Consider the following 27,074-nt stretch of genomic DNA (forward strand, 5'->3'; position numbering starts at 1 on the left):
TCATGTGCGGTTCCGTGGTGTAGCGGTTATCACGTCTGCTTTACACGCAGAAGGTCGCCGGTTCGATCCCGGCCGGAACCACTTATTTTGCGCCTTGGAGTAATTTTTTATTAGATAATATTTTTGATCTGTGAAACAGCAGCGATTTCAGTATTCGACAATAAGCCTGTATTCGACTCGATGCAAAAAATATACGTCAGCTACTCTCGGATGCAGTTTCGAAAACATTCGCAACTATGAGTCGCTTCAGCTCTCAACGTGAACTGGGAACGTCGTCGATACAGGCTTTGGAAGTGAGACGAGAATTTTGGCTGGGGTTTTTTACGCAGAGTAGAAGACACCTCGAGGGGGGGGGGGGGGGGGGGGGGGAAGGATCTGATTCGTGAGACGAAGATGTAGTGTGTGAAAAAAGCAAGACTGATGGGGCAAGGAGACTCGCAAGAGGTGGGGAAAAAGTGTGTGAATACGCAGTTGGCGTCATGTCGTAGCGGTTGGCGGTTCACACTTCTATAGAGGTTCTATATGTGCCAAGATATACCGCGAATCGGCGAAGCTCCCAGGGCCGCCGAAAGGAAATAACCTTCCGACAAAACAGGGACCAGAGATGAAGAAAGAAAAAAAAAAATCAATTACGCAGGGCTACGATGACGCGTGTTCCTGGTTTGAACGGTGTTCCCTTATTTATTTTTTTTTTTTCCTTCGAAAAGTCGAAATCTCACGTTTTTTTTCTAACGACAAATCGAAGGAGTAGCTGTAGTTCGATGAATCCAGCTAACGGAATATCGGCGACGCCCCGTATTCCGATATCAAGGAGAAGCCGTCCCTGCCTCGACAGCTCGTAACACTTGGCCGGGGATAAAAGGTTTCCCTGTTTAACAAAATAGCGACTCTGTGCCATTAGCCAATGCTCCCACTTCACAACAAGGCCAGGAACCAAGAGAGGCAGTCACGTAAATTCCGTGCCAAGTATTTCCGCATTTTTTCCAACATCTTTCAACGCCAATGATGGGTGCGGATATTCAATTCCGAACAGTGAGCGAGAGTGAGATCGTTACGGGTGCAATAAATACATACCTTGATTACGGAACGTAGTGTCGATGGCTCTCAGAGACGACTTTCTGGATCCGGAGAATTTAGATTTCCTATACCTTGCATTTTGCAGAATCTTCGCAGACTGCCGGTCAGTACGTTGTTAGATCTCAGCGTTGCGAAATGTTTACTTTCGATAATCTATAATTGATCTTACACAGCGTTGCTGAGGGTTATTCGGATTCTAATATCGCCGTGCTCCGTACACGTTATATAATATATATCTGTGTTTTCACACCGTTAGGTTATGCCACGCTTAACCAGCCGTGTGAAGCTTCCAGATGCTCCATCCACTCTTTTATACGAATCGACGGCGTCTCTACCGAACCCCGTGAAATGCGATACGATTTACGTGACCCACGCGACGATAGGGGTGTCATTATTGCGATCTAGTCACTGCACATGCTTCATATTTTTACGTAACTTTCGATCCGACAAGTCGTACGAATGTCGAGATAACAACCATTCACCGCAACGGACGATCCGATGGGACGCAAATTTTTCTAATTCTTACAGCCGGGCACGATACTAGACCCTCGTAGACTGGACTAAAAGTATCGAGATCTCGTCAAATCGACCTCGAATCACCTGTAGAAGTAACGAGAGTCTTACGGATAACGAATATTAGCCGCCATCGATCCGGACCACCTTTATTTCGTTCGCCGAGTAGAAAAAGTCGCGCGTTGTCCGGCAAGCGGACGGCGTACCCGAACGACTCTTTTCACTGCGGCCGTACCCTACCGACTCCTTTCACTGCGGCTCGCCTCGCGTCTGACGCAGAACTGGTACCTACTACTTCCTATACTTCCAACAACGGCGATCTCCCGATACGCTCGGTACCTCTGCTACTTTGATTACGAGATTTTGAATATTCTTATGGTAATTCTTACACGATTTGAGGAACTAAGAGAGAATAATTCGAAATTTCGGAGCTATGAACCGCCGATATTTTGCCTCCGTGGATGGGTTTGAAACACACTCGTCCTCCGTAGGTCAAAGGCATTAGATTTCAATTTCTGCAATCTATAGTCATCCGAGTGTGATGTACTGGAAAAATTGAACCTTGACGTAGGTGTGTGGTGTATAGAAAATGAAGGCGTTGGCTTTCGGAGGACGTATAAAATTCAGGTGCGAAATAGAAGTGTTACAAGAGCGAGAGGATGAGGGACGATGTACTCGGCGGCCGGAGTTCGAAAGGATGAGCCCCGGGAGCTTTCGCGAACGGCCTTTCTACCCTCCAATTGCTAGCTTTCCGGAGGGTTGCGGTCGAAAGCTCCGCCTCTCGTCCAACGACGAGCGTTCGAACGTCGCGGAGGGCGGTGCCAGAGTTAACCCTTGGCAAGGATCACGATGGATCACCGGGGCGCGAGCTACGTAACCAGAAATCAGAAATCATAGATCACCAAGACACCACGAGGATCGGTCAATCGTGCGAATCCCCACAATTATTGATCGTTAGACAAATATAGAACCGGTATTCACCTGTTTCGGAATTCGTCGGAGGAAAAATTCAACCGATTCTAGGCGATAGTGGTTCCCGTTTCTCTCGACTTCAACATCTGGTAAAATAAGAATTTTTTACCAACGAATCGCGAGACGAGGCTGTCAACTGCTGAGATTACTTCGAATGTGAGTAAATTTTCTCCAAAAACTGTGTTAACTGATTTTCGTGCGTCCCGATTGATTCAATTCGTCTTGAGAATATTCTTCATCCCCTACCGTCTGTTTGGCATGCCTGTTTAGTTTTATAATGTCGAAACAAAAATGTAATCGTTACGTTTCGGGGGATGAGATGAACGCGATTTTAGAATTAATTATCCACCACTTACCGATTATGCCAAAGTTCGGAGTTGGTCGTTTTTATATATCTTTGAACTATCCAGAGAGGATACAGCGATAACTGGATAAGGATAAAATAATTTTATAAGTCATCGCCTTCGTGCCAAGCAGGTAGCATTTCGTCGTTCGGCAACCCCTAAATTCCGAATTTCCGGTATAGCGTATCGTTGTTACACGCCGCTTAAAGGTAATCAGGTCCGTAATTATATCACTGCGAGTCCACTCGGGTGTTGCAGGCCTCGGTTCACACAACGGGAGCCTGTACCGGACATATGTTACGTACCGAGAAACCAGCAGGTTACGGGGGGGAGAAACCCTTATGGCCCGTAACACCCACTCTTAAAAAGAGACGCACTAGTTGAAACGAACCGATTCACCCCTGTGGCGCGTAGGTCGAAGAAGATCCGTACGTCCTAAGAAGCGTCCGTAGATATTTCGTGTACGCTAATTAAAAGAAGCTGATCGAGAAGACCATAGTTTACAATAATTTGAAAAAAATTTAGCCGATATCAATTTACGCCGTGTACAATAGCGACATCGTCCGCGTTGGAGTGGAAAGAAAATTGGCGAGCGATAAAAACGAGCTTACGCGAATGTTACTTCGGGGTGGAAGTGGAAGGGCTTAGATAACGTGAAAGGATGAGAGCAAGAATTATATAAACATAGAACAGGTATAGGTATACGACACGCGCCTATTACAGACAAGGGGAGGTCCTGCTTCTGCATAACAAAGTCAGAACGTCACGCAATCACGACTGGAATCGTAGCGTGCGAAGGTGGCACGTGTTTTTCCGTGGCTCCGCGAGAACTCGAAAAGCCAACGACAATCAAACTTAAAGTGGAACAAAGTCACGGGGGCCGATTAATTTTCCTTCCGTTACCCGCATATTCGAAAATACTTGTCCATCGTATACGCGACGTACTCAGGACGCGCCCGTCCGATTCACGGCCAACGCGTCGCGTCGGACGTTACGCGGCGCAGTTTTTTTTTAGCACCTGGTGAGAAACTTGGAATTTATATTTATTTCGTTGAATTTATTTTGTTCACGTAACTGTTCGGTTGTCGCCTGCGATTCTTTTCATCCGTCTACCGTCGCGAATTTCATTTTACCACCTCATACGGTCAAAGATTCGTTCGTTCCCATTGTTACAGAAAATTCGACAATGTAAAGCGCGTGTTGTGACGCTGTTGAAAATTGTGCGATACCTCGAATGTCCGCGAAATGTGCCGCATCTGCGGGCGTGACGAGTCGATAATTTTCGAAGGAGCGGAAAAAAAAATTAGCATACGAGCCATTATCGCGGGGTATGGGCGGTAAGGTGACGGGCATTTTTTATGGAATATGCAGAGGAGGGCTAGCTACCCCGTTGGTGACACCTTGCGGTGTATTCTCTCTGGGTTATCGGAAAGTCATCGGATCGGCATTACGTGTGCTCGTTCGAACCCCAAACTTAAAACAGCTCGACCCACGGGGTCGAAGGTAATCGCGAGCCCGTCGAATCACTTGTCAAAAGTTGGTGATCGATCGATTCGCGCCTAAGTCACGATTTTCCGAGTCTCTTACACTTGTCGTTAGCTGAGACGTTGAATCGCCGGATGGCCAACGACGCACACCTTCTCTTCTCTCGTCGTCGATCGCTGCGACGTGTTTTCATCGGGGAATCGCGAAAGCAGTGCAGCGACAGACGGTGGTCGAATATATAGCGGGGCTATGTAATTACAGGGTGAAGTTCACGTCAGTCAGAAAGTCGTGTCTACCGCTAGGTGCGGACAACATATGGTATGTCGCGCTCCGTGTCGCTCGCGAACAGGGTTAAACAATTCACGACCCCCGTGTCCCCCGCTCCTTAGCCCGCGTAATTACGACTACGTATGCAACGACCGGCAACGATATCAGAAAACCGTAAGCGTTGCATCGAGGTATGAGGTGAGGTCTGCATGTGTCGACAGATTTTACGAAAAAGTACCACAAGCTCGGCCCAACCGCGGTGATCGTGTAGCGAATTTTTAGACTTTGACGTCGGAGGAGGAGCGGGTTGTCTTCGAATTCCGAACAAGAGGGATGCCGATATAGTGAATACTGGGGGGCTGGGGGATTGTAGGACGATTAATATCCGAAGGACGAATCGTGATGGGCGTCGCGCCGAAAAGCTTAGCTAACGATCGTCCATTACGTGGAACCTCGTGTGCGTTTACACCTATAGGATATTGTAGGCTGTGTAGAGGTAGATATACACCTATTGTATATATCTATAGAGATATGTTCGGCGGTGAGCCTTTGCGCCGCGGTCTCCAACATCGAATAATAATATTATGACAAGTTAATGCTCGCAAATGAGGGCTTCTGGGCTTCTGGGCTTTCTCCGCGACGTAGGACGGGCGCCATATTGTGGCCACCCTTGCCTACGTTGGGGGTCGACTGTGGCCGATGCTCCATACTCCCCGCTGCTGCATTATTGAGTCTGGGAACCTGGCAGGTGACCAACGCGGTCCTATTAGAGCGAGCGGGAGCGAGGGAGAGGCTCGTATCATCGCCTGGCTGTAGGAACCCCGTCCAGACGCCACAAGAGAGAGAGAGAGAGAGAGAGAGAGAGAGAGTCAGGCGTGGTGCCGGAGGAGCACAGAGGTGGAGGAGGAGGATAATTGTTGCAGAAGTCACGGGTTGTTACGTATACACCATTGACTCGGTGGCTTCGGAAATACCGGAAACCTTGATAAACTTTACAAGCTGTCCGGACGATGAGATGGAACTCCACCCCCGCTTCCGGTGTCACGCCGAGATCGAAACACAGAAATTTTCAATGATCTTTTTTCAACCACGATTGTTGATCGATTTTCTAAAAGCGTGAAAATTTCCCAAGACAGTCGTCGTATCGGAGATGGACGAAGGAGGGCGTGGGGAGATCCTGTGCAGGGTGTGCGGCGACAAGGCGTCGGGAAAACATTACGGGGTGCCTAGCTGCGACGGGTGTCGCGGTTTCTTCAAGCGGTCCATCCGCAGGTACGCGAGGTAACTATGACGCCTAAAAGATCCGACGTTCGACGATAACCCGGTTTCTCCCTCACCCGCGGCTCCTCCCGTTTCAGGAACCTGGACTACGTATGCAAGGAGAACGGAGGATGCGTCGTCGACGTCTCCAGGAGGAACCAATGCCAAGCCTGTCGGTTCACCAAATGTCTGCGCGTCAACATGAAACGAGACGGTAGGTGGTCCCGCTCAAGTTTTCGGCGAGCTTTCCGCCGACGAATAAATATTCTTGGTTGGAAAATCATTTTCAGCCCCCCCCCCTCCCCCGATCTCGCCGTAGCGTACACGAGAGTCAGGACGCGCACTTTGCGTCAGAGTTTCGTCAGCTGCAGGTATCGTCGCGGATGTTCGACCACTTAAGGGGTATACGTCGTACGTCGGTTTTTCGTAACGTTGTGTACATTATTGCGCGCCATACACGCGACGTAGGCGAGTGTAGGTGATGCGCGGTCGAATGCCCGAATAATACGACAATGCTGGAGAGATATAGTTGCGCGGTGGGCGACGTATTTACCTTGGTTAAAAAAAGGGAACTCGCGAGTCCCCGCACATGCTTCAGCCGGCGACGTGTCAGTAACACTCCGAGGTTCGCAGCTTTTGTAAACAAGACGATACCCAACGCCGCGTTACTTCGCCACTCAACGCCAGAACTTTGCCGGCTCCTATCCTCCTCCTCCTCCACCTACTCCTCGAATCACAATGCAAACGCTTGATTCCGCTTACCAGATATCAATTAGCACCCCGCGCCACCCATTAGGTCGGTCCGAGGTTGAGGGGTGATCGCAACGCTGGAGACAGAGTGCGAGCGGGGGAGGAAAATGTAAATAGATTTTTCTATAGGTGGTTGGTCCGTTTGAAATAACCATCGCTTGCGTTGTTCCAACAGCGGTGCAGCACGAAAGGGCTCCGAGGAACGCGACGTCGCTCGCCGCAGCCGTCCGTCGGGGTCCCTCGGCCCTTTATCCGGGAATTCCGCACCTCTATCACACCACGGGAGCGCCGTATCATCCTCTGCTCTATCCTGCGCTCTTCCCCTTCAAACCGACGATACCTCCGTTCGGTATGGGTCCGTAAATTTACGTGCATCGCCTACCGATCAGATTCAACGGATCAATCGTTGATTCTGGTAAAAATTTTATCGGTTTCTTCCGCAGGTATAGACTTCAAATGCGCTCAAGTTGGCTCGTCACCTACTCATCAAGGGACTTTTTTAACGGCGCAACCCCCGACCGAACCTCTGTCGGCACCTCTTCCTTCCTCGGGCAAGGAAGACGAAGTAACGAGTTCGGAGGAAGCTGCGACCGTCGAGAACTTCCGGAATTCCCATAAAGGTGAGTATTGGGGGGGGGGGGGGTCCTCGTTTGGGTCATTTTTCGATTCTGTTGCTCCCAACGGTTGAAGTTACTCCGAATCTCTTATTCGAGGTGGCAATTATTTGATGTGAATGTCGGAGATTTTTCAACGTGTTCCTATAATTATTAAAGCTATACACGATGAACGTCAATCATATGTCAAAAAATGGCATTTTGTAAAAGACGACGCGACAATTATTTGATAACAAAGATTCATAAAATTTTCGTAAATTATCCGTTGATGTAGATTAGAGATTGTGCCATTTTCAGATTTTTTAGAGCGGTATACAGAAAAAATAACTGTCGAGTCTCATCGTCAAAAATCATACGTCATTTAAATGGGAAAATTCGCGTTACGCATTTTCGTTCATTTATTTGGAGCAATGTCAGCTACGGGGAGCCACGAAATTGAAAAATGATTCGAACAAGGATCACCCCGGCGAGTATCCTTCGTACCAACCGCGAAACGCCTTTCGACCAGGCGGTGTTAACACACCGAGCGATGTCAATTATTATCGTAGGTATAGTACCATAGGTTCTGACGGAGGTATTGATTTTTGCAGAGGACGCTCTGGGCAACCGTCTGCAGACACCTTCGACTCTAGGGGCGGCAATATCCGATTACGCCGCTTCAGGGTTGTCTCTTTTGCCTACGGAAAACGTCTACGAGTCAGCGGCCAAGCTGCTGTTTCTAGCTGTGAAATGGGCAAGGAGTATACCCTCTTTCTTACAGGTACCGATTTCAAATTATATTCCCGTTTTGAGGTGACCGGGAGAATCTGAGAATAATGAGATCATATGGAACCGTTTTCAGCTTTCTTTCCGAGACCAAGCGATACTCCTCGAGGAGACCTGGAGCGAATTATTCGTTCTGACGGCAGCGCAATGGAACTTCCCGGTGGAAGAAGCCTCGCTCGTATCCGCCGACGCTTCGGCAGAAAGGCGCCCTATCCTGGAGGAGGAGGCGAGAAGACTCCGGGAATTGTTGGGTAGATGCGCTATCCTGAGAGTCGATCACTCCGAGTACGCCTGTCTAAAGGCGATAGTGCTTTTCAAAGGAGGTAAGAGTTGCCGGATGCCTGTAACGATATGGACGTCAAACGAATACTTACGATTGACAATGAGATAAAGTTCACGCGAAATTCTTCAGAATCCCGGGGTTTGGTCGAAGCGGCCAGAGTTATGGCCCTCCAGGAGCAAACGGTCGCCGTTCTCGGTGAACGAGGCGCCGGTCGCGTGGGAAGACTGCTTCTACTTCTTGCCCCCGCGCGGGCTTTGTGTCGGAAGACGCTGCAGGAACTTCTCTTCAAACCTACCGTTGGGGACGTCAGCGTCGAACGACTACTCGGGGATATGGTGCGCGCCACGAGGCCGGTCTAATTCAATTTTAACATAACACCGTAGATATATCGAACGCGTAGGTAACAGGTAAACTGTATGCGTTACCAGCATCAAGAATCGTTACTCCCAGCTTACGTCGTCTCGTATTTTGCTCTCATTGATTGTTTGTTGATTGATTGATTTTCGGGTCGACAGTCAACATGTTTTGTTATAAGGGTTTACAAGCTAATCTCAAGTAGTTTGATCTCCGAAACACGAATCAGTTACTAACAATAAGTTCAGCTAAAATTAGTACCGATAGGGATATCTTAAGTCAGGTATTCGTTCTGACAAACAAGAGTTGGCCATAACCCGACTGTTTCAATGCAAAGATATAATATAAATTATTATTATTTCAGATCGGACAAGAAAATTGTGTTAATTATCGTGAGCTCGAAAATTTATGAATAGATTGTCCGTCTCTTTTTAATGACGTATAATAACGCAGTGCATGAAAAAAATTATTAGTATTTTTTTTTTTTTTTTTTTTGTACACTTAGTGTCTCTGATACTGGACTCTGAGCCTATGCTTTAGTATGGCAGAATGGGGCAGAACTGATCTCCTTGGGTGTACCCTGAACCATTTAAATATGTGCTACATTTGCACATATTTACTTCCTTAAACGGTTTGCGGTTACATAGAATTCGCAGACATACCGGAAAGGAATGCCGCCGATCAGGTGGATCAAAGGGGTAATCCATTTACGAGGTGTGAACAAGATCTTTATCAGGTGATGACAGCTCGTCTGACACCTGCTAACAATAGGAGCGAGAAAAAAATCAGGAAAGGAATTTCACACCTCGTCGTCTAATAATAAGCTATAAATTATGTTTGAGTTGCGGCACGTGCCGGCTGTCGGAAAGCCCGACGCACGTGTAAAAATTGGGTGTCGCGAAAAGCGACGTGGGTCCGCCTTGAGACGTCCGAGCCGGAGCTCGCTACCGACTGATCTGCCGACTGCATTTGGGTGATTCTTTTTAGAAAGGGATTCCGTTGCGAGAAACCTTAACGGGGCGTGAGCACGGCGCAGAGAGACGAGACGCGGCGGTACGCCGGGGCGCGGTACGCCGCGGCGCGGTAGAAATACGAACGAGATCGAGAGCGCTTGAGCTCGGAACGAATGATCGGAATTTGACGATAGAATAAAAATTTCCGAGACGTGTTTTCGTGGTCACGGATTTCGTTTATAAACCGTAGCTATTGGAAATTTTGACTGTTGGCTCTAATAAGTGGTCTAACTATGATTTCTGAGATCCCTCGAGACGTCGAAAAAGTTTCTTCAAGTTCAAAATTGAGTTGTCTATGCTATTTTGATCTCACAATCAGTAATCCGAATTTATGATCTGAGTTACTCGATCTATAAGATTAATCGAGTTATCGCCGATGTTTCAATGCAAAAAGTAAAAAATCAAAGATATCTAAATAGGACGAATCGTTAACCGCAAACCGTTTAAGAAAGTAATTATGTGAAAATTCAGTACATATTTAAACGGTTCAAGGTACACCGAAGGAGTTTAATTCTGTCCCGTTTCGCCATATTGAGGCATGGGCTTTTAATTCAGGATCAGAGACACTGATTGTAAGGGTACAAAGAAACAGAAAATAAAAATTATCGTGCGTGAAATTACAGCGAGAAAAAGGGTCGATCTCTGACCCAAAAATCGCAAAAGAACCCGAAGGGGTGTGTCGTAGATTTCTTCCTCGTTGTTGGGGCCGAAAAAGTTTTCTCTGGCATCGTCTTATAGTTTTTTTCTGTGGGTTCAATGAAACAGGTTAGATGGCACATTTTTATTAACTAGAATAATTTATTTTTTTTTCATGGTAGAAAAAGGAGAATGTATCTTAACTCATGGACTGCATTGTACTCATATATATACAATTACATACAATCCTCAATTGAATTTTACACATGAATTCCTTACACAAATTGATTTCATGAATATTTTTTCCGCCCGAGAGCGTTTTTTTCCCATTTTCTGTTATATACGTAATATTATATATATATTTATATATATGGTATGCTGCTATTTGTGAAAAACTGGCTTCGAGTTTATTACATTGATATTTATATCGGGTCGATTTACATACCACTGTTACATTTCCATTTCTTTTTTTTCTTCTATTTTATTCTTGTTATCGGTTCGTTCGGATTGATCTATATACTATGTGTATGTATATACATATATATTTCATAAAATATATACATACACATACACATGTACGTACATACATATTTACGGACAATGGGTTTGTTGATTCTGTAAATCGCATGTATATATTCATACATATATATGTCTTTCAAATATATATGTATAATTGTTGTGGAATCGGACATTATTTAATTTGGTGACCATGTAACCATAATTCGTATTATAAAGATATAGCAAGCGGTGCCAAAATACACAAATAAGCTAATTGCGGACAATATTCGTTCAATTATTATAACTGACAAGACAAATAATTTACGAGTTTTCGTTCACGGATACTCCTTTTTTGTATTCTGGTTTCAATTTTTGTATATTTTATATTTTTTTTGAATTTTTTTTTTTGTTCCTATATTTTATTTATTAATCATTATTCTTTAGCATCTAAACACATAAATCCGTATCGGATCTCCAAAACCTACAGTGAATTTTTTCTTTTTTTTTTTTTGTATACATTTTTTTGGGTTTTTTGTATTTTTTTTTTTTTCGATTTTTTTTTGTTGCTTAATATTTTAACGCTGTTACATTCATAGATTTAAAAAGTTATACGCAGTAATTTGCAAATAATCTGGCGCCACATCGTTTGAAAAACATTATTTGTGAGGAATTGCTATCAAATATTAATCCATAACATTATTTTATCATTATCATTATCATTATTCTTCTTATTATTATTCATTATACCGCTGCACGCACGGTATAGTAGTTACTGATACAGAATTCATGACTATTCTCGGCTGAAATTGATGAAGAATTATTCAGGATTTTGACGTTGAATTCGTAATTGAAAGAGAAATATTTCATCTCCTTTCGCATCGTCTGCGCCGAGAGGTGTCATAAATGGAAAATGATCAGAAGAAAAAGGTGCAACAGAGTGTTCATGCTAGTCGGAAACTGGATAATTTTAATGTTCTTTTATCTCCTATTTTCTTCCACTATCGATACTCAATAAAATGAAGAAAGATAATGATCAACGGCCATTACTACATTATACCTAACGCTATGTCATACGCAGTATGGAAAAATGATGAAGGAAAAGTAAAAAAAAAAAAAAAAATAAAATAAAATAAAAAAAAATACCAACAGATTTCGGCATACCGGAATAACAATTCTCCGCCACGTGGGCAAAAGACGAGTTCCCGCGGGAAACGCAATCGCAACAATTTCCCAAACGGCGAAAAAATATATAATAGGTTTTCGGCTCTGACGATCGTACCATCGTAAATCTCGAACAACTGTAATATTATAGAAATTGCGAACTTGTAAGCTTGCGGAAATTCATTAGCTCGAGCAGTTTGGCAGAATACCATTAGGTACGTCGAGAAATCGCGAGGGTGAAGTCGATGCCACGTGTAACAATAACAATAATCATCATACAACGGATCCGTCTGGTTCAAAAATTTATTGGCGATCGCCGGAGCTTGCGAACACAATAATCTATTTGATCGATCATAATATCGTAACTATTTTCTATTATCCATTAAACGTACATGTATATTGTAAAGCATGTTGTGTAGATAGCTTATATTACTGTGTGAACCTGTTGTCATTTGGTTTCAATTTAATGTGTCGATTAAAACTCGTCATCGTCACTTTATTCATTTTTTTTCTATCCAGATTAGTATCGTTATTGTATTTGTTATACTTTTGTTCAAATATCATCATCAACATTAACAAAATCACCGCACATACAATCATCATCGTTATTCTTTTGATTACTATAGTAACTATTATCGTTTTGGAGGAAGAGTGATTCGCACAATTACTATAAAATTCTTTTTTCTTCTTTTGATTCCTTCGATTGTACATCGTGATTGTGTATAATATCTAATTGTATTCTTCTCATGTGAATAATTCATTTCTTGTAGATGAAACAAGAACAATACGGATAAAGAGTAGAGGTAAAATAGAGAAAAAAAAATTGAAAATCCTACGCCAGATTCTCTGCGGTATATATCATGCTATTATAATAATATGCGGCTATATGTAAATGTATAATAGTGAAATTTCAATGTTACGTAGGCAGGTTTCGGGGTATTGCAATTACAACATTATTATTAAATTATGTAGGTAGGTAATGGTTAATTGTATAACATGTAATGTAGGCAATGTACTTATAATATGTAAACAATATAGTTGCAAATGTTTTCTCTTTCTTCTTTTTTATTTATTTATTTATTTATTTATTTATTTTTTTTAATTTTTCATTGATTATTTTTTGCGGTAAAAAATCTGTACTATCAATTCCATTTGTTTCTCGTATTTTTCATGATTTAATTTCTCTCCATTTTCTCTGGTTAGTAGTAATTCACTATGCGGTTGAGGTATCGGTTTCTGTTTGCAACTCGGAATTTACTATTTCATTATCTTTTGAGGTAGTTGTGTGGCACGCGACCAACCGTCGATTATCTATATGTACACTCAATTTGTAGGGAATGAAACGAACGACGTGAAGGAATAAATATTTTCTTCACCGGTTCGTTAGACCCAGCAGCTTTTAATTGAGGAGGGATACAGATTATCGGTCGCCGACATGTTTGGATAAAAATGTGAATTATAATAAAGGAAAATGTTGAATACCATGTCTATTGTAACTATTGCACTTATGATTTGTTTTACGAATCATATTATATACTTATATGTTTTACGGATGCATCTGCATATTGTTAAAACATGAAAAAAATGTGAAAAATGTAAACAGTGTAAACGGTGATATTATTTCTTCGTGTAAATATATGTCAATCTGTAGAGAAAATAAGTTGAAAATACACGACATTATATAAATAACGCCGATGTAGCGTATACATATGTGTAATTGTGTTGTAGATGTAGAGATACTATAGTATAATATGTACGAAGATATAATATTTATATATATATAGAAATATCTATTGAACGTCTAGTTTATCCTCGTGTTTGGCAGGTTAACGTTTATAATCTTCCAATGTTATTGTATATTCGTGTAAATTTCAAATGGATATCGTTTATCACTATTGGCAAAATAATTTCATCTGATTCGCGTTATTATCTAGCTTTTTACCGAACCGTTTATTTGAATTAATCGGCTAGTTTCTCTTAACTTTTTTTATTTTTTCGAAAACTGTTTTATTCACGGTAAATAGGTCAATTCCTCACGTCAACGAAATTTTACCCAAACTTATAGCGGTGGGCAGTCGCCCCTCTAGATTGGAAGAAAAAAAGAATTTATCAAGTCGTCTGTTTTCATATATCAATCAAATTTTGACGTCGCATGACCGAAACGGTATTCTTGATCTGCATACAGGATAATGCATGTTAAAAGACGAACGTACGTGACATTATAGAGCTGTGGATTAATTCTATCCACTGATTAAATTGTTTTTTTTTTTTCTCTTCTCCAAATATTTGAAATTGTGAGAGTTCAATGTTCCGTTTCTGGAGGAACAACTGCGCCAAATTCCAGCCTTATGCCTATTATGTATTTTATTTCTATGCTTTGTGTACTTAATGATTATCCATATACTTAGTAATCTTTAAACATTACCCACTAAAAACACCGTATCTATTATTTCTTTATTTTATGTATTTTTTTCATTATCATTTTCAAAATTTTTACGCGCCTTGTGAAAATTAAATCAGTATGCGATGCACAAATTTTGAACTCATCCCTAAAAGCTTATTTTTTTCTTTCTTTCTAACATGTAGTAGTAGTAGTAGAAGTAGTAGTAGTAGTAGTAGTAGTAGTAGTAGTAGTAGTAGTAGTAGTAGTAGTAGTGTAGTAGTATTTGTAGTATACCATTAGTAATTTCATCATAATCAACATCATCATCGTATTATCGTACGTAAAATTTTGCATATAATGTTCTTTATATCTATTATTATAAGTCTTCCGACTGCATAATTCTCGTAAAATTACCAACACAATATGAAATTCGTAAATGAAACAAGTTCAAACATATGCATTACACTGAATTCATCAAATTATATAGCAAAATTATTATTCAATTATTTGAAGACGCAAAAATAGTAGTAGTTTATTATAGTAGAAGAAATTATAGTAGAATAGTAGCAATTAAAGTAAACTAAAGTAGACGAAAAAAGTAAAAAAAAAAAAAGTAATAATTGAATTACATATGGAGAAAACATCGTAAGTGCAGGTGGCGAGTCTACGGGTGAAAGTCTCATTGTTATAGATAAAACCGGCGTTCTCCCTCCCGAAATCCTCAGGCAGCTCGTCATCTCGAGCGCCTCCTTTTATTCTTATGTATCGTTGGCTCGATTTTCCATAACGCCAACGACCCTCGCGACTTTAACCCTCTGACCAACCACCGGCAAATATCGAGTGCGAAGCAAACGCCGCGTCGAGGTTGTCTCTGACGCGACGCTTAACCGTATCGAATAAGAGCGCATCATATTATGTATCACGTATATCATAAATGATTCGAGTGTCGATCAGCATCGGAGCCGATCGAAATTGTATCTGCATGCAACCGTCGTTATATTTTATGTATATCATCATGATTATGAGAACTGAGCGCTGTGCTTTCGTTCTTCCGTGTTCAAACGTTATTATACATTTTTATTATATTTTATATATATATATATATATTTTAGGTTGTTGCTGATGTCGTTCTCGGTTGAATTAGATCGTAATTATTTATTGTTGAATTATCAGAGTTTCGTTACAGTGTTATTGTAATTGTTTTTTTTTTTTTTTTTTCATTTTCTTTTTCTTTTTTATACCGTTGTTGTACAATGCGTGACAATGGTTATCGTATTTTTTATCAGAAATGGTCATCCGTACGCCATTCCGGGTGCACAAAACTTACATCGTTTAAACGTGGTATATAAAACAACCACCGGATTAGTGTTGTTGGTTTGTTTGATTATCGTTTGGATTATTTATTATTTCTTCCTCCATGGCGTTTGTAATTAATTGTATTACTGATATATATTTCTTCGATTTGACGTCGGTGGAATAATCCGCTGATAAATAATCGTTTTTACAAACATATACATATATATGTATTTATAATTATGTATAATATGTAGTGTCAATACCCATGTACAATTCGTATGGAACACTGATCGCCGCGATGTGTATCCACTTATTTTTGGCAAATTCTTTCGTTCAAAGAATTTCGGTACTTGCTTAAAAAATAAATCACGCAAAACGAGCGAACGAATATATCGGAGGTATACGTACGCCAACGTATGTGCGTAACGTGTGATTAGGTATGCGTGAGAAGGGTGGTCGATAATAATTGTTTCGGTTGCGTGAAGTTGATTATTACACGGGGTGAATATCGTCCGATTGATTAAACACATCGGTGTAAACGGTGATCATGCGCGTACTATTTTTTTTGTCCGCCGATTGATTTCGCTCATTCGTCGGCCTTCCCTTAGGTGAAACATCCCCAATTATCGCATTTTCACCAGATTCGGTACCCTCGAAATCTGTGTTTTTGCATTTCGCATCGTTTTGAGACCGCAATCAACTGGGATATAAGCTCGGTTATACGAACGAAGTAACCGACAATGAGTAGTAGAAAATGTCGGAAGTGGAAAGCAAATACGAAACAATGTTTGCAAATGAATCTGCCAACCTATATGCAATATATTTGGCGCAGAGAGTTTTCGAAGGTTTCGGAACTGCGTGTGTTTCGGAACGATTGTTTTTTTTTCATTTCAACTATTTTTCATCCTCGCTTGTCCGTTGAAGTCTCTAATTATTTTCGAACACCGTCATCTGTTTAACAAAATTGAAGAGTAAAAAAGAGAAAATTGGTCGACAATGATTAATCGTTGCCTTTTATTCGCGCCATCGTCCCATCAATATTTTCTGCACTATTCTGCGGAAGATTCATTATCAATATGACGATTATTAATATTAATGCTTTTTATATCAACGTTTTTCTCTTCATACTTCATATTTCTGAGGTAGTTGACGCATACTTATTTTTTTCTTTTTTTGTTTCATTATATTAGGTAATATGGATAATATGTTTTTCTATGATTTTTGCATTTTCAACGTGTATGCGTTATATGTTCATTCATCGGACAATCTGATTCGTATATAAATCGTCGATTTTCATTTTGGCATTTAGTATATCATATATTTCTATGTATGTGTATAATTATGAAACAGGTAATACTATAACATTCCGAATGATGGCGGACGTACGCTAATAATCAACCCCAAATTAATCGTCTCGTGTCATTTGTTGATTCTGACAAACCTATTATACCTACGCTAAGCACTAATATTATCACTTAACTTATGAACATTACGCGAGGAAATCGCATGAGGTGATCCGTTATCAATTATTTCATTTTGCATCTTCCTTTACTCGGTGATTCATCTATATTACCGTTACTGTTATTACTTGTTTCTTGTTTGTTTTCATTTATTTATTTATTTATTTATTTTGTCGCTCTGATAGTTCATATATATATATGTATATATATACACGTGTACATATATTTATTAAATCGAGCTTTTTCCTACCCTTCGTTACATTCAAATGATAAAACGTACGGAGACGAGAAATGTCAAAGAGCATCAGCGAATCAATTACGTTGGTTTTGTAAAATAACTATTTCGTTTTTTTTCTTTCATATATCAAGTATGCGATGTGTATATATGTACAGAGGGATGTATAATAATATGTATAATAAGTAAGTAAGCTATTTATGTATTATACGTAATCACGTATTCATCTATTAATGTGTTTATGTATGTTATTAACAAGTTACAGACCCGCGCAGTTTTCATAATGCCCATACTGGCAGCGATACGATAATAGAATATACATATTAAGGCTCGTCTAGTATTCGACCTATCGTTATCGTCATCATCGACAAAATCAGCATCCCCCAACGAATGAATCCCTCTATCCACGTCGATAGCCCATATTTCACCAGCATTTTACGCAGACGACGATGATAATGATAACAATATGTTCACGAATACCGTTGTATAGTATTATCTGTAGCGATATCACTTTATCTGTTCACTTAACAACAATGCCCAACTGTGTATTATAATATAAGGCCTTTGATTCCTGCCATCATTCGTCCGGTGAAAATGAATTATACAATTGTATAAATGGATATATAGTGTACAGCTATGTATACTAAAGCGTATGACTTTGGGGGTAAAGAAAAATAGATCAGCGTATTGTAGGTATGCGTTCTTCTGGAAACGGGAGTCGAACCCTGCTCGATATTGTCAACTATTTTCATACGCGACGAACGCGTTTATCGCGTCGATTTTTCATCCGTAGGTACCAAGTAATGTTAATTTGCATAGCGGGTGTTGTTTGTCTCATCGTCGGAGATAACATTGGCTACCTACTGACAATCGCATGTTCGTAATACTAGATGCCAAAATGAGACGTCGTCAATGTTCGCGATGCGATCAATCGATCGTACAAATAAATCGACTCGCACAAACGTTATAGATGCACGTGTGTTATAATATACGTGAATTATTGTAACATGTAAAATGTGAATATAATGTGAAATGTAAAACATGTAGACATAGCAACTTTTTTCTCTTTCTACCAGTATCGTGTAATTATAAATTTTCATATCATAATCAGATGCAACGAATACACGCATCGAAGTTGTCGCGACTTTTTATTGTCGTTTGGTGCATTGCTCAACGTTATATGGTTCTGTTTTATGTTATCTGATCCTTTGTAAAGTTCACTATCTTTTATTTCATCCACCCGACACGGCATTCGACAGCAATTATTGCCCTCTCTATTCTTGCTGTTTTATTCCATGAATATAGCCACAATTATGATTACCATAGGTCTATAGACTATTATAGATTGGATATTCGAATTGGTAATTGTTTTGCCATCGTGTTTTCTACGTCTGTCTCTCTCTTCAATGACCAGTGATCAATTTTTGGATTTATTTTTTCTTTATCCACCCTGAACAGTGTTCGGTACTCGGACTCTAGATTAATTTCCCATTATGAAACGATCGCGTATCAGGCTACGCCACCAAAGGTTCGAATATTCAGTGATGATTGTATTAGCTTCAAATCAGAGTTCCGGATGATCCTGATGCGAATATTCTACTCAATAGGCGTCGAACGATCGATCGTCGTTTCGTCAATGCAAATGCCAAAGAAAATTTCGAATCGCGGTGAATGCGGTTTCAGTCTGTTCTCCGTACCGTTTGATTTGTCGATCTAATTCGTATTTCAATTTTTCCGATTGAACCGCGCACCTGTTTAACGGAATCTCTTCTTCTATTGATAGAGGATTGCTCACTTTTATTTACTGCCAACGATCAGTGTGTTATCGATTGTTTTTCTCATTTCCTTCGGTTTGACCAAAAATCTGTTTCGGTTCGTGCAACGCTTGCACTCTACATACGCGCGGAGTCTAAAGAGTGGTTGGAAAGAATTCTTTTTACGTATAGCAAACCATCGAGGCCCGGAATAAATTTTACATGAAAACTGATACAAGGTCACAAACTAAGTTTTGTTTTTTCGTTTGTTCTTTCGTATTAACAACTATTCCCTTTACCCTGGGCGCTCGTATCGTCGCGCGCCGAACAGTCTATCGTAATGCGGTACGTTAATTTCTTCTCTTCTTAGTTAAATCTTTAAATATTATAGATACTAACTTTTAGATTTTTAGCAATTAAGTTTGTACATTCGTCTGGTATAACCCTAATACCATATTCGTTTATTTTTATTCATTTATCTTTATCTTTATTTTTCATTTTTTTTTTTTTCATAATTTATAACTTTTAAAATCTTTTAAATTATTATATTATAATAATTTCTATGCTTTTTTTTTTGATTTGTACATTTTTTTATATCGAGTCTGTCGTTCCTTCCTAAAATGCTAAGGTGAGGAATTAGCCGAAAATGTCTTTCTTAAGATCTTGTTTGCTTTTTGTTGATTTAGTGTTTATTTTTTTTTCTTTCACTTGCCATGATTTTTATTGTTGTATGTTTTGCATGTTGTCTTGTTAATTTTAATGAAGCTTTGATGGTTACTCGGTGTCTTGGGTTTCCTTACGTTTTTAGTTTCATTATTTTTAATTCCTTTGTCTTCTGAGTTTGAGAACTAAGCGAGCAATATTTACAGTTACATCATCATCATTTAAAGGATTTTACGCCTTCTTCGAAACGAAATCATTATTATTGTATGGGGCAGATTTTTGTAATTTCGTTTACACTAATTTTGCTGTTGCTTGCGATTTTTGATTTTTTTCCAGGAGATACGTCCAAAAGAAGGTGAAATTTGAATTTCGAGTACATATGATTCTTTTAATTCATTTCAAAATTTCTTTACTCAACTTGTCATATATTCGTTTCCCAGTTCAACCACAATTCATCCCTTCATCGCTTTCAATTTTTCATCTTCTTACTTTCATTCCAAAGCGATAGTAACGATTACGTCAATATCGAATGGGAAAAGCAAGAATTTCGGGCTTAGTTAGTGTAGCTAATCATGTTCATGAAATTTTCAAACGTTTCACGGAGAATTGAATATCAGCGACATGGAAAAAGGAGGGTTAAGAAGTTATCATGTTGTATTAGCGTAAATGTTGATGTTTTTTTTTTTTTTTTCGGTTGATTTTCGTTATGTTTTTTTCTACGTTTCAAAAAAGCTGCAGTCTGGTTGCGAGCCTTGTCTGCAATGATACGGTGTGTGTGCCGGCCGATTTTTCCATGACTTTGCGAGCTGTGATTTTCGTCCCTTGGCACTGTATTTATTTTTAGAAACTTTTATTTTAACATTCTTTTTATATTTACGCTTGATAAATAAATTTGGAGGTAGCGGGGGTCGAGGCAGCGATTCATAAGGGGAGCAAAGTGGACGACGGAAGGGAAAAGGGGAGGAAGGGAGTGGCACCCACGCTTTCCAAGCTATCGGGTCACATAAAACTGCGAGCCCGGCTAGGTTTGTTGCGCGGGTGCCAAACGGCGTCCATTTTTTTTAAAAGAAGGACACCCTGCACCATCCGGCCATCGACCACCAGTTTTACCTCCGAATATATATTAAATATATTATACAATTTATCCGACTAAAAATCTCCTTTGTTCCCACATAGTGCAAAAGGCTATGTGCCATATTTTTCACGAATTTATCATTCCGCTTTGTTTTTTTGTTTTTATTTATTTTACTTTTTTGTTTTTTGTTTTTTTTTTTTGTTTTTTTCTTATTTATTATTTATATTAAAATTTTTCCTCGTTTTCTTATTCCCTCTTTAATATCTTTAAAATTCATTAAGTTATTTAAAACACCTAACAGAAAAAAAAAAATAACAAAAAATAAAGAATGAAAGGAAAAAAAAAGTTCATAGTAATAATGGAAAAAGAAAGATTTAGAGATCTCCCCAACAATGTATCAAAAATAAACTTATATTTTTTTTTCATATTCCTCTCTCTTAATTCTCATATCTCTCTTTTCGATAAAATTTCACTTAATCAAATCTCCTTCCTGTCTGTGACGCGCCACCCGGAAGCTCGCGGACTCAATGGGTACCGGAAATGAGCAGGTTGATGGTAACACCAAAAATTGAGAATCGTTCGAAGACCCGCATGCACCACCCGTTGCCCGGAGAACTACCGGGTAACGCTCATCGCTAAACTCTACCCCAATCAACTCGCCCGCGCGCAACATCTCCTCTGCCTTTTCTTAAACTCGTATATTATATATTCTTTGTACTAAGAGCGTACCGCCGTGTGCCTCGTGCGGTTCCGTTGGCCCTCGAAACAACCCTGACGAATTTGGATGAAAACATTTTCGCAGGTGACGAGAAGAATTTTATTCCAGGACCAATCCGAAAGCCGCAGTGTCGGCCACAAGTGGTACGTCAGTCCGATTTGGTGCAGGAGTTTTTGGAAATCGGTGAAATTGCCAAAAAATCACCCATTTGACGCCGCATTATTTATATCTCGCACCGAGTTTCGGGAACGACGCCAGTTTAACAAAATTTTTTTTTTTTTTGTTGGTTTATTTTATTTTTTTCTTGTATTTGTTTCTTTTGTTTTCTCGTTTTTCTTTCACAATTGTTTATCAACTTCTACTCGCGTTCCTCGTGTAACTCGCGACGCGGGGAACTCGGTGAAAAATGAAAAAAAAAAAACAAAGTTCCAGACCCCTAAAATCCCGCTCGGTTCATCTCACATTTTGTGTTTTCAATTCTCAAGATCTCCGTTGCGCGTATCGCGAGCGGGCTTATGCGTCTCCGTTTCGCCATTGATATTGAAAGTAGGGCAAATCCAACGGATTCTAAACGGTAACTCGTCCCCGCGTCCCTATCCTTAATCGGTAATATATATCGTACTTATCATTAATAGTATTATTCAACACAAGCACACTCACACACTTATTACATTCGTGGTAAAATAAAATCCCTGAGAGAGTTTAGCGGTTTTGTTTATCTCCCTCTCCTATATTTTATGTATTCAGGTGTAGACCCGCAGCGCAGACACCCCATACCTATAACATCCATAAATTGATACATCTTTATATCCACATCCATATCCGAATAATATATAATCGTAATAGATTGACCTGAGCGCGCGGTAAACATGTTATAGCATAAAATAGTCCTCCCTCAACACAATGTTCTTACGATGATGACGACACTATGCCTTCCGGTTGGTATATGACAACCCGGGGTGCTTTGCGCGTTCGTCGAATTTACGCCATTCAACGGAGTCGTATCGTACCCCTAATCACCCCGAGCGTTCGAACTTTCTCGTCTTTGGAAGCTCGTAGGCGTGCCACTGCGCTCGATCACTCGTGATCTTTTTTCGGCTTAGCGATCAGCGGGTGCGCGACGAGGATTTCACGCGTACTTCCTCCCCCTTTTCGTTGTCTTGAACCCTGCCGCTGATGTCGTCATCCAATACCGCCCCCGCTGGTCCCTTCAAAGTTTCCGAGTTGCCGTCGCTGTCGCGGATGAATAATGGCGACGGTCTCCGCACGCGGATTACGTGCGGAGATCACCCGCTGCTTTTGCGGGAACTCTTGATCTCGCGGTACGCACTCTCGATGGTTAGTTTTTTTTCTTTTTCAACGCGGTCGCTTCGCCCGGCGAAGTCATCCACTCTTTGTCGCTTCTTTGGTATGGTGCTAGGGATACCAGCCGCCCCCGCGAAACTCCTTTTTCGACTTTTACCACTTCAACGTTTTTATCCCCTTTTCTATTCGGACATTGACACTTCTTTCCGATTTACTTCTCTGACGTGAACTGATTTTGGTTGGACAATATCCGTTGCAGTTGGCGTTGGAGCCTCGATAAACATGATATCGACACTCTCGGTTATCGTATTCATCCCGTCAGTGAAGGATCGTTTGCTGCGGTTTTCCAGGAAAACGGCAAAGCGGGGCTGGGGGAGGGTGAGGGTGAACGTAAAATGAGATTAGAAAAAAAAAAAATAATAGAAAAAAGGTCCTCTTCATCATTGCCAAAACAGCCATCATAACATGGTAATATATGTACGCTTTTCGCATGTATGTGTTATACCTATACCTATAGTGTGATAATTTTAATGTACGCCATTCGGTCTATTCGTATTTCTGCATCTGTGCATATCTATTTCATACCCATAAATATGCACGGTTGACGGAAATTCTCCCTATATTATTATTGTTGTTGTTTTAGGTTATTATTATTACGAATATTATTATCATTATCAATATTATTATTAACATTATTTTTATTATTAGTGTTATTAGTATTATTACTATTTTTTTTTTTAATTATTATTATCATTATTATTATTATAATTTTAATATTAGGTAGATTTTAGTTTATAGTCGTATTAACGTTTTTCATCATTTCATATCATTTCACTTGATTCTCATCTTTAGCATAATCTCTACGTTCACGTTCACCTTCGTATTTTTAATCTTCATCGTCACGTCACCCTCTTTTTTTTCACATCCAACGTAATAATCGTCTTTATCTTATTAATTTCATCATCGTATTATTTATCATCTCTAATTGTAATGAATGAGGTAATAAGGTTGTGTATGTTTCATGATCATCATCATCGTTCCCTATCTTGTCGTCGGGACGAGTACGTTACCATTTTGAAATCTTCCGTTCACGCGTCCGCATCGATCCCTACCGTAAATGACAGGGAAGAGGAAAAGAAATTGAAGACGAGGGCAGTTACACGTCCGGAGGGGGGAAACAAGAAGAGGATCTGCACGTGTCTCGTCATTCCCCGTTACCTATATCCATAGTATGTTCGTATCTCGAGAGAAAAGGAATAATCTTCACGAGTAAAGATAACGGCAGCCTTCCATTATTACGCTAATTATAAATCGTTCGGTTGGACATAAGTGCGTAATAATGGTGCTCGTATTTTTGCTCGTGTGCGGACTTCGAGATCGACTGCAACAGTGAGAGTGCTCGCATCTATACAGATAGATACCATTGATGAATTTTATATTATACCGTAATCGGAGGTGAATTTCAAATTGGTAAGTAATCGCGCCCCGTGCGAGGAGAAATGGATTTTCTGAGGCGTTTTTGTTGGCATCGGGTAGTTAACTTCAACGTTACTGATTCTGTGGCGGTTGTTGTTGCTGTTGTTGTTGCGGTTGTTGTTGTGGTTGCTGCGGCTGTTGCTGCTGTTGCTGCGGTTGTTGCTGTTGTTGGCTTCCGGGGGATGACGATCGCTGCTGGGAGGTTCCACCCTGGGACGTCGCGCTACCGTCACGTCGGGTACGAGAGCTACCGTCTTGGCTACCTCCGCGACCAGCGCGTGGCCCACCTGTCGGACCTGGTCCTGGTGTTCCGCTACCCGGTGTGCCGGACTGCAGCACCATGGCACGAATTCTCCTTTGTGCCGACTGAAATGAACATCGGTGAATTATCACAACCACCGTTACGATCACAATTCATTTAATTATGTAAACCCCGCTGTTACGATTAATGCAGAAATGGAACAGAATAGTGGAAAAGTTCTCTTAATTTCCAACCGGAAATCAAAAGCGTCGCTGTTTGAGGCATCGTTTCAATTTACTGCGAGTTTTGCGCAGGCGAATGGATCGAAAGCGAAGATAATTGAAAGCGAGGCGGTGTTGGATGGAAGTTCGCATTATTATTCGCCCACTTGCCGGTTGACTCAATTTAATTGAGAATTTTACCTGCAAAGTCCGAATACTCGTCTTTCGTCGCATTTCATCGGGAGTTTCCTTACCTGAACAGAGAAGAAAGCTCCGATGATGTGGACCGTCGTCTCTTCGTCAGCCTGTGGGGGTGTCGCTTGTTGTTCCGAGAGTTTTATGACGCTTCCCGTGACTCGCTGCAAATCCCGGACATTCTGACCGCCCTTGCCGATTATGCGACCGACTTGAGCACTGGGAACCAGGATTCCGATCGTCAACCTGACGTCCTCCGTGCTGGCTACGAAGCCCTCCTCCCTCATTTTTTCGAAGATTAAACACTGAGCCTGGAATATTTTTTCTAGCATTAGGCCTCAAACATGCCCTTCCGATACGGTTTTCCGTGCCCTACGAGTCTCGTCGCCCTTTCAGATGAAGGTCATAGATGAAAAGAATTTTCTATATTTTAAGGTAGAAATTAATGTGGGAGAGTTAACGGGGCCGATTAACATCAGGAATATATGATATCAGCACGGGACCCTCCCTTATATTATAATCTTCCTGCGTGCATCAAGCGGGCCCTAGATGTATCGGGAACCTCTCAAATATCGCAGGATTTCATTTTCACGCGCTTGTGATACCGACAAATATAATCGTAAATTTTTTATCCGAAGTTTTTAGACCGACACAAAGTCGCCAGACTCGGGGCGCGAACCCCCGCTCTTGGTGAAAGCGGATCGTGGATCCGGCGTGCAGACCGTTGGGCTAACCGATAACCCGATGGTACGGACTTCGTTGAGCGTTTCGAATGAAAGTTTCGATACTACCTGTTCGGTCGGATCGACTCGAAGCCACGTCATCCTCAGCCACCTGTTTACTCATCTACTTCTGCTATCTGGTTTCCAGGTGGATTTAATTGCGAATAGTCGAGTGAAAAAAATAACGAAGAGAACGCTACTTACCTTCCACTGTGATTCCGGCGATCCGACGATCGTTACTTTTCTCTCGGTCTGTTGATCGGCAGGCTTGTCCTGTTCAAGCGGTGCAATTTTAACGCTGGCACCCGAGAATCTTATGATGTTTCTGATATGGGAACCCTTGGTGCCGATGATAGCGCCGACGCTATTGTTGGGAATGTACAAGAAGGTTGTTTCCTGGGTGTCACCGGTCAGTACGCCGCCTTGTTGGGCCGGCAGGCTCCCCTGATAAGGATACGGCGCTGGGCCCGATCCGTACAGACCAGGACCACGCGAACTGTATCCCATTCCCGCAGTGGACATCATCGCCATCGGGTGCAGCCCGGGGAACATCATGGTTTGGGGCTGTAACGGATAAGGGTGTCGACTGACCGATTAGAGGGGCAACGAAAGAAAACACCTATACTCTTATCACCATAATTACCATAATTATTTCGATCACGTGTGACAATCAATTCACTCGGAGCTCTCCGAAGAACGGGGAATGAAGGATCTAGCCCTAGTTCGTTCAACGGGCGATAGTCACTTATTGTATTGTATATCAACGGATTCATAGAGTCAATGATGCAAAGTTTGAATAATTCTTAAGACCAGAGAGACGAGCGTTGATCGAACACAGATAATTTTATTTACTCGCAATTGGAGGAAAATACATGGGGGTTACGTACGAGAAAAAAAAAATGCATACACAAAAGTCAAACTGTAAAAGGCGTGTAACACGCGAGTATCGTCGCCACAAACAACATGCGACTACGTCTTCGGCAGGCTATCTTAATAAATCACAGTTGAAACAATTGAAACGTACAATGTTTGTATTTTGCCGTTGTCGGAATTGAAAAGTAGTCGGGACTGTTAATCTTGGTATTATCGTATATGCTGATGGTACTACAATTGTCGGATGGATGTGTCCTAACTTCTAACGTCTAGGCGGCGACTCGGAGACGCGAATATTTTCCTAGAACCACGCAAACTCCCGAAGACGAGGAGGAGTTGCTACTTTTCCGTGACTTCACACTTGATCCGGTCTGTGGGAAAGAAATTAGCTGGTAACTGTTTTCAATTCCCGCGACTCCCCGGCGAAATCTTTCTGGTCCCTGCGTAAAAAAACCATCGACACTC

The 27,074-nt window shown here is 41.1% G+C and overlaps 2 protein-coding genes and 1 non-coding gene across 8 annotated transcripts in view; 2 read left to right on the top strand and 1 right to left on the bottom strand.

The window, feature by feature from the left end:
- Positions 1–11,311, top strand: LOC105683654 (nuclear receptor subfamily 2 group E member 1-like). Of its 4 annotated transcripts, XM_020851041.2 has the most exons (8): positions 1–2,718; positions 5,795–5,939; positions 6,017–6,132; positions 6,844–7,023; positions 7,112–7,288; positions 7,873–8,042; positions 8,124–8,370; positions 8,460–11,311. In XM_020851041.2, exons 2-8 carry the CDS (start codon positions 5,809–5,811, stop codon positions 8,687–8,689), a joined length of 1,251 nt encoding a protein of 416 aa, XP_020706700.2. In that variant the 5' UTR covers positions 1–2,718; positions 5,795–5,808; the 3' UTR covers positions 8,690–11,311. The 4 variants fall into 4 exon arrangements, with proteins under 4 accessions (XP_020706700.2, XP_048504796.1, XP_048504800.1 ...); XM_048648839.1 differs by having other exon boundaries at positions 1–5,939; XM_048648843.1 differs by having other exon boundaries at positions 1–5,939; positions 6,844–7,017.
- Trnav-uac lies at positions 9–81 on the top strand. The gene has a single exon. It is a non-coding gene; the product is annotated as a tRNA-Val (tRNA).
- Positions 10,476–27,074, bottom strand: part of LOC105683815 (insulin-like growth factor 2 mRNA-binding protein 1) — a 68,029-nt gene continuing 51,430 nt past the window's right edge. For all 3 annotated transcript variants that reach the window (XM_025746717.2, XM_048648786.1, XM_012396720.2), the window contains 3 exons: positions 25,941–26,300; positions 25,074–25,325; positions 10,476–24,723 (listed from right to left, as the gene is read on the bottom strand). In XM_025746717.2, coding sequence (XP_025602502.1) covers positions 24,430–24,723; positions 25,074–25,325; positions 25,941–26,300 — 906 coding nt within the window. In that variant the 3' untranslated portion in view covers positions 10,476–24,429. The remainder of the gene's footprint in view (positions 24,724–25,073; positions 25,326–25,940; positions 26,301–27,074) is intronic.

This window comes from Athalia rosae, chromosome 1, assembly GCF_917208135.1.
Source record: "Athalia rosae chromosome 1, iyAthRosa1.1, whole genome shotgun sequence".
NCBI lineage: Eukaryota > Metazoa > Arthropoda > Insecta > Hymenoptera > Athaliidae > Athalia > Athalia rosae.

Bases quoted from the DNA above. Each gene is read 5' to 3' on its own strand.
- LOC105683654 (XM_048648839.1), top strand. From the start codon at position 5,809: ATGGACGAAGGAGGGCGTGGGGAGATCCTGTGCAGGGTGTGCGGCGAC. The intron at 7,289-7,872 runs GTGAGTATTGGG...TGATTTTTGCAG, and splicing joins CTTCCGGAATTCCCATAAAG to AGGACGCTCTGGGCAACCGT. The intron at 8,371-8,459 runs GTAAGAGTTGCC...GAAATTCTTCAG, and splicing joins GATAGTGCTTTTCAAAGGAG to AATCCCGGGGTTTGGTCGAA.